Here is a 13,544-nt window from a genome sequence, read left to right on the forward strand (position 1 = left end):
TTCGTTTGGGAAAAACAAATTTGAATTAACAACTTTTAATCATGTTGTGTTTTCTTTTTGATAAATCTAGTATTTGTAAGCTTATTGCTTTTTTATTATCTTGGGTGTTAAGCCAATTGAATTGAAATCATACGCACGTTTAGCAATTATTAAACATGTTTTGCCTGGTTGGTTATGTTTTGATGTATGTGCTGCTGCGGCTGTATTGGATGAGAGGAGGGTATGTTTGGATTAGTAGACTTACTTTAAAATTCCTTTAACTGACATTGGCTTTGTGGGATTGTACAAGACACTTATCTTTTGAGTTCCCTGAAATGAAAAAAATATATCCAAATATCAACACCACGGGTCATACCATAATTACATTGCACACCTAAATATATACGTCTACTACTACACCGAAGGATCCACTTATTAATCTCAGATAAGATAGTATAATACATAGGCTACTCCAAGTATCGAAATGCACGCCATCGTGTTGGGATTCAATATTTCGAGATCATTATGTCATCAGCAGGAATTGTAGGCTTATTGCTTAATACCCAAGATAATATCCAAATCTATTTTTATACTTTTATATATTGGTATATTTTGTGTCTTAATGTTTTTGTATGTCAACTCATTTAGCCTTGCGTGCTCCCAGTTTTGGGACACTGTTCTAGGCTCTTTATTTGTTTCCTGTATTGTTTTTATGCAATAAAGTGATTTTATATATAAGCCTACACAATTCCTGATGATGACATAGGTCTAATTAATGTCGAAATATTGAATCCCAGCACGATGGCGTGCATTTCGATACTTGGAGTATGTATTATACTATCTACTACTAAAGCAATACAATATAATGTATATATAGGCCTATTTGAATTAAATTGTATATAGACCTACCTATCTTTCAGTAGCAGTCATCACCAGTATTAAAGATTTTTAAATTAAAGCTTTATAAGTCGTCGCCTCCAAAGTTATTGTAGTTATCTTTTTTTTTTTGTAACGTTTCAGACCCTAGCCATAGTCTCAGTAGTTTTAAATTGCATTGTATTACACGACACATACATGTATATGCCTACTTTAATTGGTTATTTTGTTTCATTAAGTCGGCCTATCCAGACTATCAAAAAAATGTGACATGCTTAAAAATGGTCATGATGACAACATGTTATAACCATATATAGGCACATCATGACTATATATGGGCATACAACTGTGTTTTTTACAAAAAATAAAAGTTGGTAATCTGGACGGAGCTTTAGAGATAATGTATTTGTTTATTGAAAACGTTGGTTTTGCCGTAACATGATTGTATTGACTTGGCGTTTACAGACAATGAGTTGTGTATAACAGTAAATGATAGAGAAAGAAGAGTGATTGAAAATGATGTATTCCTAGCTTTACCCACAGCATCGCTGTCAGACAGATAACAATTACATGACAGCATAAAAGATTGCTGGGCTACTGTCTAGAAACGACGTCGCTGTTGTGCGTGTTTGGATACAGATGCCAACATAGAGGGCTATCAGTTTACATTTTGATACATTAGTTGTTACTGATCAATCTTTAATACCTTGAATCTATTATTGGTTAATATCCCTGATTATTACTACTTGTAATGCAATTTGATCATTCAATTATTCTGTCCTTTGAATGATGTGAACATGATCTTTGAATATCAAAATCAAAACAGCAGCCTTTGATGGATCAGATGCGAAGGTTTTAAATTTGTTGTCGATTATAAATATTTAATGGAACTAGTAATAAATAGATGTTAATGGGCTCGTCCTTCAATCGTGAAATAATGTTTTTGTTTATATCATGTCATTGTCTTACATTGTACCTAGGCCTGGGACAGAATATTTACATCTAATAATTGACAAACCTACTCGCTGTTGAAACAATTACAATAATTTTACAATTATAATTTGATGATCAATTCAGTACAACAGAAACGCTACTTAAAAACTAAAAGTACAGTTGATTTCAGTCTTTCGGTTCAATAAGTATTGAGTTGGGCAAATGTTGCTTACACTAGGACAAACCAGACGCGATTTGACGCGCATATTCATGTTTACTACGGTCGATTTCCAGTGTGAACCATACTAACGCAAACGCAACAAGTAAAAAGAAAGTTACTTACAGCCAGGCTGCGAAGGACAATTTTTTTTATATGCTGTGCAACTGATTTTTTTAGGACACAAAAATGGTGCTTGACAAAAAACTCGGGATTTTTGACGAACAACTCGGAAACGGTTACTGAGATACATATTTTTAAATATTTCCCAGGGGGCTTACCCAAATTTTCCCACCTTTTTCTGCAGTTTTCAAATATTCAAAAATTTGTATCTCATTAACCTTTTCCAAGTTTTTCGTCAAACACATTTTTTGTGTCTTAGAAAAATCAGCTCACAACATTTTAAAAATAAGTATTTTCATGAGCCTGGCTTGTCCTTGTGCGCATGCGCCGGATGACGCGGTAAGGTAACAGTTTGATATTACTCAATCTGTATGTAACAATGAAGTTATTTTTGTTAAAATTTTTGGTTCACCTGTAACAACAAATGCTCAACTCAGGTGAACCATTACCGATTTTGATCTATAGATGACAAACTAAACAAAAACGCATATTATATTTCAACGATTTTGTGAACACGGATAGTACAATAGTTGCATTCGTAGTGATTACGATCTGGGCTTATAAAAGCCAAATACCAAGTAGTATTGATCACGTTTGAATTAATGACACTAATAACAAGCCTCTGTAGACTCAGTTCATCAACAAGATATCGAATCCAAAAACAATTCGGCTTATTAGCAAGAGTGTGTTTCTTTTTATCATTAATTTGGATTCTCGGGTGTTTATGTCAAGGTATGCGAACATAAGGTTTGAAATGTAAACATCGTCAACGCAATAACGTTCACGATTTTGTTTACATTTCCAACAGGCTTAAGTTCATTTATTATGCTGAGAAAAATCTATATTCATTAGTCAGTCCACTAAAAGAGATCAGGGAGGATAACAATTCTTTACGTCAATCCGATACGATATAATATGCAGAATTTTCAAAACATTACCAACTAATAAGTGATCTTATCCTAGGCCTATGTGTAATTTATATTTGACTTGAATCGCAATAGATAAATACATTTAATAAAATAAACATATTCTCAATGGAGTTTCAAGTCGTGAAGAGTTCTGCCCTGAGGTTAAAGAACCCTCTGACTGTGCTCGTACCGGAGTAGAAAAAAACAAACTACAGGGCACTCGGAGATTGCATACCTCCGCCCACATCATAATTCTTCTCAGTGTAAATTTCCCCCGCATATTGTCCCCATAAAAGAAAAAAAAATTAGAAAAAAAACCAACCAAAAACAATTAAACTCCTTGGGATTTAAACCCGGGGCTGGCAGTGTGGAAAACACTTTTCTAACCAACCAAACTGTTTTCACAAAAATCACTTTGAAATTAATCATCATATGTTTATTGTTTATTTACACTATACCGGCAAGCCCGTATAAGAACACACACACACACACACCCACACCCACCCCTCCCCCTACACACCCACACGCACACCAACACACACATCCACGTCTATACGGCAAACAGTTATACAAGTTTTTCGATCATTGTGTCCTTGAAGTTTGATGAATTTCTGATAAAAACTATGGGCTCTAGGCTGTTCACAACAAATATTCCGACAGACAAATAAATAACTAAATAAATAAACAGGCAAAAAAATATCCTCCTGCCAAATTCGTTTATTTAAAGCGCATAGAGGCAAATTTCTTGTATTATGTGCTCTATGAGATTTGCGTTATTATTATTATTATTATTATTATTATTATTATTATTATTATTATTATTATTATTATTATTATTATTATTATTATTATTATTATCTTAACCACAATCTTTAAAATGTAATACAAGGCTATATATTAAAACAATAATTCACTGATCATGTTTTTAATTACATAAAATTAATACTTATGTTCATTTATTACACTGTCTTATTTCAACAGGCAAATGATAGGTGTGCAACGAATATGGCAGAGTTTTACAGCAACCACGCGCTTTTTGCAAGTGCATGTAGTTATAGTAGTACATAAATGTACTGTTCTAAATGCCAGATATTATGCTTAAATTTTATCTGTTGTAAATACGGTAAAATAAACCAGTGGCATGACTTAAGACTACTTACGTCAAGCAATCGAATGCTGTATTTGAGATAATCTAAGTAGAATTTTATAGGGAAAGCTTTTATTTAAATATATCTTACGCGCTCAAAGCGTGTCCTGAGTGCTCCACCTGTATTAAAAACACGTAATGCGTATGTATATTAATGTTATTCTGGTGCTTATGCTGGCTTAAGTTTAATCATTTCTATTTATATATGTGTATTGTCATCTAGAGGATTGTTTAAAAAAGAAAAAAAATATAAAATTCTACCTAACCTAGTTTGTCTGTCTTCTTAGTATGGAGTATGATAGAAAATTAAATATAAGGTAGTGAGCATCCATTTTACAATGTACCATATAGTATGTTACATAATTGCAAATAATGAATAACACGTCGGCCATAAACCAAACGCGTTTATTCGACACTGTTCTATCACCACGGCTAACTCATCGCAGTTTCGTTTTGTTTCGTTAGCTGTTTAAACTTGGTTTTTCACTTAGCACACTTCAAGCGCAAACGCAGGACACCTGACGCAAGACGCGGCTGTTTCTTGTCCCTTAAATTGCCCTATTGCGAATTTGCGTGACAAGTATGTGGCGGCGCCAGAGATTCCCAGAATACTAAGAGGACCAATATTCACTACAAAGGTTAAAACCCCTCAGAAGCCACACCATGGTTGGGGAGTGAGGTGAGGACATTTTTAAGACTGGTACATCTAGAATCCCGGAATGGCACCTCGCAGACTGTAAAAATGCTCTTTCAATGAGTGGTTTCTCGACGAAGTGATTGGACTCATTCCGACAGGAGTACAACTTAGTGTCTCCGACAGGGGTTATGAGCCCAGACACCACCATAGGCGCCTCCACTGTGAGTACAGTATACAGTGTTGATAAAAACACAAACTGTAATGCATTTGTCATTTTTACTTGAAGAATTTATTGTATATACATTTGGAAAAAGAGATAACAAGTGTATATTTAATGCCTACGATACACCACGTAGATCGACAATATGTGGGCCTATATTAACGTGATATGCTGAGTGACATTTTCTGGATATCACGTTAATCTCCGTTGACAGGAACGCTGGGCATAGGGATTAATACATAATCTCAGCAGATTAACTAAATAATCCAGAATCTTCAATTTTTAAAGAAATGTCAACAAAATCAAAGAATGCCTATAAGTACTTACATACGAGGATCATATATAAACTCCGAACCGAATTATCGCCAGGGGCCGAAATGAATTTGTTTCAGAAAAGTAACATGATAAATGAAAGAATTGAATGAATTTATAATTCCATGTGATGATAACATTATAACTTATAGTAAGCGTATCCCCATGAAGCTCTTCACGTTATATACATCACTTGGTTAATGTGAAACACAAGGTAAAACCCACTAAGTAAGAAGACCTGTTTTCAGGAAACATTTCAGTGTTTTAACTGCAAATAAGTCATATTGCACACGAGACCAAGCTCAAACCTCATTCAAATGACGCTAACTTATTTCAACCCTCCCAGTGAAAAATAAGGAGAGTAACGCTGAAAAGATCTTCACTGTTTAGCGAAGACATGCGGCCACCACCAGTTTAACCAAACAAAGCCACACTGCAGCTCTCCTAAATGGTAACAGGAAATATTAATAGGAAAGTCAATAATGTACAAAATGATTGGACCTAGAACACCAATAATATAACAGGATGTCATCTGAAAAATAATAAACAACAGCCATTATAATAAATTTGTATATTGGTAATTTCAAGTGATTTAAATTGTTAACAGACATACAGCGATTCCAAGTTCGACAAATTTGGAGGTGTGAGGCTTTCAAAACTACCAGTTTTATTGCATCTAATTTTATCTAATCGAAAATATACGATGCAATAGTAAGGGACAACATTTTATAAACATGAGATATCATATGGTATTGCATGAGAAACCATATAAAAATGGGTTGGGTTACGTTGAATTTTGGTCGGAGTTGGTTTTGGTGATTTGTTAGTTGGGACGAAATGTTTGCCTTGGGCCGAGTTGTTGTGCCGAATTTGTTTTGGCCGAAGTGACTGGTATTGAAAAAAACAATCCTATTTTAAGTATACCTACTATAAATGGGAATGTTTAAGGGAGCTACAAAAGCCACAAATAGTACATATTTTTAAATATAGGCAATACGTGAGTGAGAAAGCTGAGACTGTGAGGCTCACCCTCAGTGCGTAAGGTTGGTCTGTTCACAAAAGATTACAGTATTTTACCGGCTCGAATTTTCACCGAGGAATATGGTCGTGAAGTTCAACAGTTTGACACCTAGTCCACATGTCTTTATTCAAATAAGAACTCCTATGTAACAGGAATGCAATAATTATTTTGTCTGCTTCATCAGGCAGCAAATGATTTGTCAATTATACATTCAAATTTGCAAAGAAGCAATACAAATTGATTATTTAATTTCATAATTCTGTTCCGTGGCATGAATAAACATGTACGACATCAGACATTAACATCGTAATCATTTATTGTAATGTTGAAATTGCATTGAGAAGGCTGACTTCCGGCCCTGGGTTCACTCAAAGAGTATAAAACTGCAAGAGGTCCCACTGCCGGAGATTCTTTGGAACGCAATCCTATTTCAAAAAGTACTACCCAAAAGGGGCGTGGCCTTAACAGACGTTCGGTGATCGAACGTGTGCTGCATGTTCGAGTTTCGAACTCAATTCGAATTCGAATAGGGCGCCCCTTTCGTGGTAGTACTTTTTTAACGTTCTATTGCCTGCATACAAAATCATGGCAGCGGGACCTCTTGCAGTCTTATACTCTTTGGTTAACTCTGGTGAACCTTACGATATGAGGGCGTATATCGGTTGTGCCTGATAAAGAACATTTCGTTGAAGAGTTTTAGGGTATTATTTGAGCACTGCTACTAACTTAAACATGCTTATAAACATATAAAAAAGTATTTTACATGAAAGTAAAGTTACAAAAACAACCAATGATCAATAAAAAGTAATCAATTACAAATTAATAAATATATAATAAATGGATATAATATATTGAATAAATATATAGAAAATTAATTGTCTAATTCAAGGCGAGCATGCTTTAGAAAATAAACAACTAACGCTAATAAAAGAAAAAGCCACTTTAGTTTTGTGATGTCCTGGTTTGAAACATTTGCTAATTCGGCTTATGAATGGCAACTGATAAAAATGCTCTTCATAATATGTAAGCAGATTTGTAAATTGTTACATATTACATATTGTTCTTCTAGAACCTTTAATGCACCAATACGAGCATTATAGTATGATTCTTTACATTACTGCACTACATTTTCACACAGCTAACTCCCCACCCCCCACATTCGTTAATCAACTGATAGAGCACCGCATAACCATAGAGATTTCTATTTCATCTATGGCATAACTATAGACCATTCATGATCATTCTAATGACATCATTATATAATATCCTCTAATTTATCGGTTTCGTACTGCTGCTTGAGAATGAAATGATGGGAGATTAATTCCTGACTGCCGAAAACAAGTTGCAAAATATGGTTTACATCTATTTTGGCAAATAAAGCTAAGATAATATTGTAGATAACTCGCTGTTATGGTTACAACAATCCATATTATGAATGTATTAGTGATGTTTACGCTGCGGTTGTGTCGTCAACAAGTACTGTCGTTTAGAAGTCTTTTGGATAAGCAGTCGGATTACACAGCATAGGTTCATGTTTTCTTAAGTATAATCCTATCTTAAATACATTGTGATAGACGTACCTGTATAACACTAACAACCGTTTACAACTATGATGACAAACGCACATTAAATAATAACTCGGCATTCTCATTATATAATTGTTGAATTTCTTATCTTCGACCATCGTGCAGTGACACCGAAGATACTGTACTGTATAGTTTACATTAGTGCATGTATAGATAGGGTCTACTCTCATCGTAATCTTCTTATTCCCGACCGAACATTCACATTACCCGCTCCGCCGCTGCATTGTGTACCATTTCTACGCAATTACTGCCTGTCGCTATGCAATTATATTTCAGATCACTACATGATTATTGCCCATTCCACGTGTTTAATTATTGTCCGCTTATCAATTTCACTTTCTTTTCTACAAGATGACATTACAAATAGGCCTAGTGAAAAATGGAGTTTGCCGAGCATTCTTCCTAATTAACTGTATTGTATAACAAAATATATTTTTAGGCTAATCGATTCATATTTTTCATAAATAAAAGTGTTTATCTTGTGCTTATAAAATTTCTGTATTTTATACACTAGGCCTATGTAGGCCTACCTTTTCTATAGTTAATAATTACAATGCTGCAGACCCTACAACATCATTTCAAAGCTAATAGCTTTTTATAATGGTGTCTAATGTAATAACTAGTAAAATGTTGATATCGTCAAATGGGTTTCGGTGTTGATGGAATGCATACGTGTTGCCAATAGAATTTCATATTGATGAGGTTAATAGAAGCCGGCAATATCGAATGCAACAATGTTACGCTTTACCAATAATCAGATTGGTGCCAGAAATTGGCACACAATGTTAGAGGTTATTTTTTTCCAATCACAATAGAAATTGAATATTAGAGGGCCCAACATATTGCAGTTTACGTAGTACCGTAATGTATGTTTAAGCTGTTGTTTTGTGGGACCTTACAAGAGGCGAGGCTTAGCGGAAAGGTAATTTATCTAAAACGTGTTATAGTCATATATCGCAATCGACTTAAATAAATTTTACCTGTTTCCTCCACAATATGCCTCTGTATTGTGGAACGTTGTGGTTGTTGGCATCAGTCAGTACCACGGAAAGGAAGTACACGTTCTTTTCAACGTCAAGACCAACGTAGTTTTGATGGACTGTTGAGAAATAACGAATGCACAATTAAACTCTACTTATTCATGGTATTTACATATGAAAAAATAAACTCCAGAATGAAAAAATAATACACATTAACGGTTTAAAACATGTGAGGGTAAAAAATGTGCTGACATGATTTTCAAATAGTAATCTAATCGAATAAGCCATCGCCGATGTCACAAGGATTTCCACCTACTGATTTCGACCTCTCTTATAGAGGCTATGCGTAACGTACGGTACTAGACTAATAGTGCATTCGGTACTCTCCAGGTCAAATGTTCTATTATTGGGGCCGAATTAACCAGGGGTGAGTAAATCCCTGTGACACTAGCACACGTTTTGACGTCTGTAGGCCTATAGGTCTTGACGTCTGCCATAGAGCCAGGCGTACACGTTGCTTCAGCTGAGTATTATTCAATTTAATCATAGAGGAAATAGTTTCTCTATGACTTAATTTAATTCAAACTCAATTCAATATTTATTTGCTACAATATGCCACCAAGGGCCATTATCGAATACTCCATGCAATTATTGTACAATAACACCGGTACGCCAATTGCAAGTTACACATATTGTACCTGTATTGGATAAATGTTTTTAGCTCAAAATCATTTGGCCTGCATTCTGAGCACTTGTTTATAAACGAAGGGGTGATCGAGAAATTGATGAATTTTACCGTGAAGAAAAGTTTCATTTCGATTTTATGTTTTGTAGTTACGCCTATAGATTGAAACAGAACCTTATGAGAAAGATTGGACTTTAACTACCCAAGAATCAATAAACACATCGAAACATAAATTTGCAGAGTTTCATTAGCTCGTTCCATGCGTCCACGTACACGCACTGATGACCTGTTCAAGTCATAAATCACACGCAAAGCGTGTCGTGATTTCTACAATTTTCTTATAGATGAATATATGATTATATCGTAGTAACGAATATGCTGCCAAACTGAAAGATGACGTGGGCATATTAACTTGTACATTAGGCCCTAAGACAAGCAGAAATGCTTGCGATCATCATTTAACGTTTCCATTCCATTCCGTTTTATATTGGGTTGACATTTTTGCCACAAGTTCAGCATAGGACGTTAAAGATGAACTTAGTGAATGTGGGTTATGCATTTTTATACCTCAAGGCCTACGTTTAATCCAACATGAATTAACACGCTAGCTGCCTCACCCGAGCGTGGAGGGAGTATTGGTTAGCTGAGGATATAAACGATGGCAGTCAGTCTTAATAGGCCTATGTAGTTCGTGTTTTCGAAATGAAATGAACTTTGATAAGTATACACTATCCAAATTGAGCTATTAACCTAAACAATTATTTATTTGTGTTATGCTTATTTAATATCAATTCAACAATAATACAAAATTTTGAGTCAGCAAAAACATTAATTCATCGAAACATTAATTCTCATCCACTCTTATCTGTGGTTTTTTAAATTACATATGAATTTGTGTAAATATGAAAAAGTATAACTATCAGACCGTACGAATAAACACTGTAACAAATTACATCAGAAAAATCACACATTTTACACCAACCTACTCACACACGTTACAGTATCTCATTTACACTGTATACCGTGTACATTATGTGTGTTTTATTATCCATCCAACACGATAGCGCGTTCTTACGCGCTCAAACTTAATTGCAAGATTTATATTCGTCGTTGATATACTGAAAACTCACGATTTAATACGCACCTCTCTAAGCGGACTTAAACCACTCGCTCTAACTGCTTAACTAAATGTCACTATAAGAATTCTAAAAGAAATGGAAGTACTTAAGGCGAGCTTACTGACTATGACACATTTTGAGGTTGCTTAATCTTGAAAGCGTAGCCCAACCGAAGAGAAAAATATGCAAGGGGTTTTCTAACTATAAATCAAATACAATTTCTGATTGAAACATTCAGGGTACAGTAATTGGAAACTAGACCTTCATTTCAAAGTCGACAACTATAGTACAATTCTTCGAGATCATTTATTACTTTACCGTATATATTTAATTTTTCTTACCTTCTTCTCTGTAATGTTTTGTCTCTTCTTTCTTTCCTCCTTTTTCCTTTGTAATCTCTTCGGGTTCTGTCCCCTCCCTTGTCATTACTTTAAGATGTTAATTCAAATGCGTTTGACACGTTTGTATGCACTAATTATTCATGTATTGTTGTGTATTTTTATTTTTTATTAAAATATGCAAGCAGAAATACGGTATAGGTGTTAAATGTACTCGACGTGCACGCAGCACGTTTGTTCATGTTTTGCGTGACGTTGATGTTGCGTATACGTCACACTTACTATTCACATACCCAATGGACTAACAAACCAATGGTGAGTTCATGGTGCACTGTGTCCACTTACACGTAGACCAAAAACATATCTTACCTTTTTAGTTCCGATGTGGAGCTCTAGAAGTAGGTACAGTAGATCTGTTTTGTATAGGCGGCCGTTAGTGCCAGTATACCCTACTGCCTCTAATATACTGCCCTCATCTGAGCTTTCAAGACTACGAGAACTCAGTTGTTAAAATAATGCTTTGACACAAGTTCAACAATGCAACCTTCAGCGGTATATTTATGATAAGAAAACAACCAATGGATCGCATTATTCAATAATCACCATCATATAAACTCAGTTTTGCTTCATTTGATTGAACTCCAATGAGAAATATAACTAAAAACATAATTATATTACTATACAAATGTAATTAAATTCTACACGTTTGTTCGTAAAACTGCATACATTATTCAAGAAGGTAATTACTGCACACTTTCTTCCATCACCCTCGATATGAGTGCCTTTGGGACGTCTATTTTTATCTAATAATTTCTTTCTGCCTTTATTATTTTACTTATAAGTTTGAAAAGTCTGGATTTTTGTTAGGTGCTCTTTGTTAGTCGCATACAGTGTACAAAATGTTGCAGTTATTATCAGTATTTAAATTACTGTTATTAAGTTTATATATGGTTTCATATCCTATCTAGAACTAAAGTCTAGTAAATATTCTATTTATGATATTTATGACAGTCCAAGATTACTTAAGCTATGCCTAGGCTAGACTTGCCTACAGTACCTTGACAGTGTTGTCCGTGCACCTATTTCTACACAAATTACGGTTTATTCACAGAATAATTCATTGCTTGCTTTATCAACTATATTTTATTTTATAAGCATCAGTAAAATGTTGCCCAGACTCAATGTGCTTATTTTTTGGCCGTTTTTTAGGCTCAAAATGTTCTTATTTTGTTCTTATGTTACACGCTTTTCAAATATACAAAATTATTTTTATACCAGTACTGTATACACTGTACTGGAATGTAGGTAAAAGTGACCATGGAAAAAATGGCCCCATAAAAAAGCCCCTTTAAAAATGGCCCCAAATGGCAGGTAGGTAGACCTACTGTACTGTATTATAGAGTGTATTACATAATCACACCTACTGCACATAAGGTACAGACATACTTTTTGGGTTTTTCTAGATTTTAAAAATAAAAATCTCCTTGACATTTTACCTCAGCCTCAATTTGTTGTTATTTTGTTCTTAATTTTTAAGCACTTCAGTTTCAGTATTCTTATAAAATGTGTTCTTATAAAAACAAGTGTAGCCTATTTGCATCAGTTTTGTCTTAAAGCTTGGTTTCCATACAATCGCTACACTGCTGCTACGTTGTTTTCAGTGCGATCGTTGTACTGCGTAGCAGTCCCCTACGCAATAGGTTCCCGATTCAACCAACCAATCAGCATTACCGAAAGGTCGGCGACAGCGTGTAACGATTGTATGGAAACCAAGATTTACACATATCATTTTATCTCTTTATGCTCTTTTGTACTATCTGATATTCAATGACTTTTAATTAAAATTCGGCATCATATCGCGAGAACACCAAGAGTGGTAATAATAGTCGAGGCAAAGCTGATGAAGCTGACACTCGGGAGTGTTGATCCTGGTTGAACATTGCCGAATTGTCGGTGACGAATCGGAGAGGCTCCCGATTGCGTCAAGAGACAGCTACGGCACGACGATATTACTATTTCAGTTGTCAGTTCAAGCTCCGGAACTGGTTATCACCAGTTGTTCTGAGGTCCTACTATGACTGTATTTCAATCTTTCCTATTTGACAATTCCTAAATCTTTATTATCATTTTTGAATTCTCTTTTTTTTCTGGTCATTTGTTTCTGACAATTCAACCCAGTTCTGCACTCTTTCTGTTCTTTCTGTAACACACAGATATGTAACTTAAAATGCGTACAGGCCGTAATGGGAAAGCCAATGACCGATAATTACAGATTTGACGACCATCATGACAGTAATTAAATTGATGGGCATTGTTCAGATAACACAAATTTGACTGAACATATGCTTATATATTGTAAATGACGTAACTACAATACAAATCAACTTCAACGTACAACAAACTAAATGAATTGTCATTGGACACCGATAACTGTAAAAAGAGTGACTAAAAATATCGAGTACTG

General features: G+C 34.8%; 1 protein-coding gene across 1 annotated transcript in view; it reads right to left on the reverse strand.

Moving 5' to 3' along the window:
• Nucleotides 1-13,544, reverse strand: part of LOC117106833 (GTPase-activating Rap/Ran-GAP domain-like protein 3) — a 61,544-nt gene that overhangs the window by 27,080 nt on the left and 20,920 nt on the right. Inside the window, exons 5-6 of the mRNA XM_033248307.1 lie at nucleotides 8,940-9,058; nucleotides 245-309 (exon numbers count right to left, since the gene is read on the reverse strand). Coding sequence (XP_033104198.1) covers nucleotides 245-309; nucleotides 8,940-9,058 — 184 coding nt within the window. The remainder of the gene's footprint in view (nucleotides 1-244; nucleotides 310-8,939; nucleotides 9,059-13,544) is intronic.

Source organism: Anneissia japonica, unplaced genomic scaffold (genome assembly GCF_011630105.1).
Source record: "Anneissia japonica isolate Jap-2015-1 unplaced genomic scaffold, ASM1163010v1 scaffold1165_len1893470_cov193, whole genome shotgun sequence".
NCBI classification, from domain to species: Eukaryota; Metazoa; Echinodermata; class Crinoidea; order Comatulida; family Comatulidae; genus Anneissia; species Anneissia japonica.